This window comes from Salvelinus fontinalis, chromosome 41 (assembly GCF_029448725.1).
Source record: "Salvelinus fontinalis isolate EN_2023a chromosome 41, ASM2944872v1, whole genome shotgun sequence".
NCBI lineage: Eukaryota > Metazoa > Chordata > Actinopteri > Salmoniformes > Salmonidae > Salvelinus > Salvelinus fontinalis.
Window position 1 is genome coordinate 23,443,163 of NC_074705.1, and position 2,746 is coordinate 23,445,908.

General features: G+C 43.3%; 1 protein-coding gene across 1 annotated transcript; it reads left to right on the forward strand.

Moving 5' to 3' along the window:
• Nucleotides 1–188: 188 nt before the first annotated feature.
• Nucleotides 189–2,068, forward strand: LOC129840210 (small integral membrane protein 11-like). Its single transcript, XM_055907880.1, has 3 exons — nt 189–307; nt 1,453–1,681; nt 1,836–2,068. Exons 1-2 carry the CDS (start codon nt 284–286, stop codon nt 1,654–1,656), a joined length of 228 nt encoding a protein of 75 aa, XP_055763855.1. The 5' UTR covers nt 189–283; the 3' UTR covers nt 1,657–1,681; nt 1,836–2,068.
• Nucleotides 2,069–2,746: the final 678 nt, after the last annotated feature.

The window sequence follows — 2,746 nt, forward strand, 5'->3', positions numbered from 1 at the left end:
TTTTCCATTCGTCATAACATGTTTCCCGTGAAACTCTCAGTGCCCATTCATTGGCTAACCTACCGGTTTGTTCTACGACTCTTAGATGACGATTGGTCAAAATAATGTACATCAAACAAATTGTGCGTTATTATTGCTAGAATGTCTTAAGCCCCGCCTCTAGAAGTAATACATTATACTTTATCTCCTCCCGGAGCAGTGCCACATATATCTGTGCTAGGGGAAACTTCACCCAAAGCCACTTTCTTAACACAGTTCCGTCCAACGTCACATTACAGAAGACATGGACCACATGATCAACTGGAAGGTAAGTCAGATATATGAATAAAAGTCTATTCATTAGTAACAATTAACATATGCTGAGCATCCCATGTTGTATTGTGTTCTATAAATCGTCCCTTATTTCGCTACGAGGTTGTTGTCGTCTGGCAAGCTACCCATCCTCTCCAATGTTGTTGTGACTTGATAGTGACACTTGCTATTTGCATGGACAGTGCAGTGTTACGTTTTAAGATATTTTTTATTCTCTTGTTGTTGGTTAGCTACATTGTTATGGGTGCTTTGTACAGTGACGCATATGCAATGTTTTTAGGATAGTCTTGCTATAAATACTGCAGCCTACGCAGCACCTTTTATTTGGTCTAGTTCACGAGGGTCGACTTGAGCAGGCGCTGCGCAGAGAAGCAGATCTAAAAGTCAGCTCATTTTACAAATAACTGAACTGACAGGTTCTAATTATAGAAATATCAGCTCATTTGTTTTTAGATCTCTCTCTCTGTGTGTGTGTGTGTGTGTGTGTGTGTGTGTGTGTGTGTGTGTGTGTGTGTGTGTGTGTGTGTGTGTGTCACTGACAGAAGACAGGCCTAGTATACGATGGTTGCAGCTGTCCTGCCAACTATGGTGACTGTTTGGGTGTCAGCTGACTTCTAGACTTTGGACTTTTTGGTGTGGGGGTTGGGGGGGGGAGGGGGGGGGGGGGTTGGTGTAGTATTTTGGTCCCTTGTGGAATTCTAGAGCAGTGGTTCACACAGGGAAGCCACAGGGGGTACTTGAGAAGGCTCATGCGACTGGTAAAATGTTTGAGGGGGTACTCCGGGCAGAGCAAAATTCAGTTAGTGGTACAGTAACCGAAAAAGGTTGGGAACCGTTGTTCTAGAGTGTTCCTTCCTTGAGGGATGGTAAGAGGGGCTGGTAGAGAGTGACTTGGTCCTCTACTTGGTCCGCTGTGCAATTGAGCATGACAGAGGATTATATTAAGTAGACCAACTTTGTTGGTCAAGCACTCATTTTCTTTCCACCTAGTTTGCCACAGAATGCCTGACTTTATATTTTATAGATTTGTTCTAAAGTGAATTAACCTGTACATTACCAATCTTCATGAGCTTTCATGACCGAAGCGCATAGCCTCATTATCTCATCACCCTGCTCCTTTCCATCTCTCCCTTCCTCCAGGCGTTGGACAATGTCCCTCTGCTCTTCTACATCCTGGCATTGAAGACCCTGGTCTTGTGCCTGGGCTTCGCTGGAGTGAAGATCTATCAGGCTAAGAAGGAAGAGGCCAAGCTGAAGATACAGAGGGCAGAGCAGAGGAGGATAGCGGAGCAGGTGCAGGAGCTCCTGGATAACGAGGTCCTGGACAACAAGAAGGATGACTGACCCGGAGGAACAAGGGAGTGTGAAAGTGAATACGATACAAAATTTGTCCATTTGGAAATCAGTCAGCAATATAGAATGGGAGATAAGAATGGGTGTTTCAAAGCTGCTTCAAAGGGTATGATGCCTTAAAGTACAGTAGTTATTGGTCAGTTTGAGCTAAACATTTCCCCTCTTCCCAGGAACTACAGTATGTCACCTGACCAGACTGGGGACCTACATGCTCCAAGGATGGGGCGGAGCTCTGATTGGCTGGTCTGGGGAGGAAGTGTTGAGAATGTATAGTTCCTGTTGGACAGTACTTACCCAGAAGAGGCCTGGTGTCCTGGACATTGCTGCAGGTGTCATTCTTTTTTTTTTACACAACTTCAGAGCCACCAGATGTTTTGTAAATAAAGACTGTTTTTGTACCTCTGTTGGAGCGGCCTTCCTTTGTCACATTTGATGTATAGAGCTGAATGTTGGAGACAGTGGTGTGATGGAGACGTGGTCAGTCTATTGACTACACATTAGGGGGCATTTAATTTGTCCTGATCAAGGAGATGAGATGAGGAAGCCACGATAGCACTAAAGTCTGTTATTATGTTGACTGTTGTCCCTGGTTCGTCTGTCTGTATGATTAGTGTACTTTTGGTACTTTAATCATTTTATAGTTTTTTTTAACTTGCTGATTATCTCCGTTAGTAAAAGCACTTAATCAAGTGTATTATTAGACTATTGAGACGTCTTAGTGGCTTAGTTAGTGTACATGGCTCGGTTCCCTGCACATTGTAAATTTGGTATTGGCACTGACCCTGTTTATATAGCTTCCTCTTATCTGATGTTTTTCTTAATTATTAGTTATTTTGATATTGAGCACTGCACTGTTGGGTAGAGCTTACAAGTTAAGCATTTCACTGTACTTTTGTGCCTGTGAACTTTTTAACTTGTAACGGTGATAGTTTGAAAGGGTGCACATCCAACTGTCACCATAGGGAGGCAGCAAAGTGCCACCAAATGGCCAGAATGTGAAGTGGCTCCAGACAGTATTTGCCCTATGTTGAACATTTGATGAAAATAAACCACCACATAATTAAAACAAACCTCACATGAC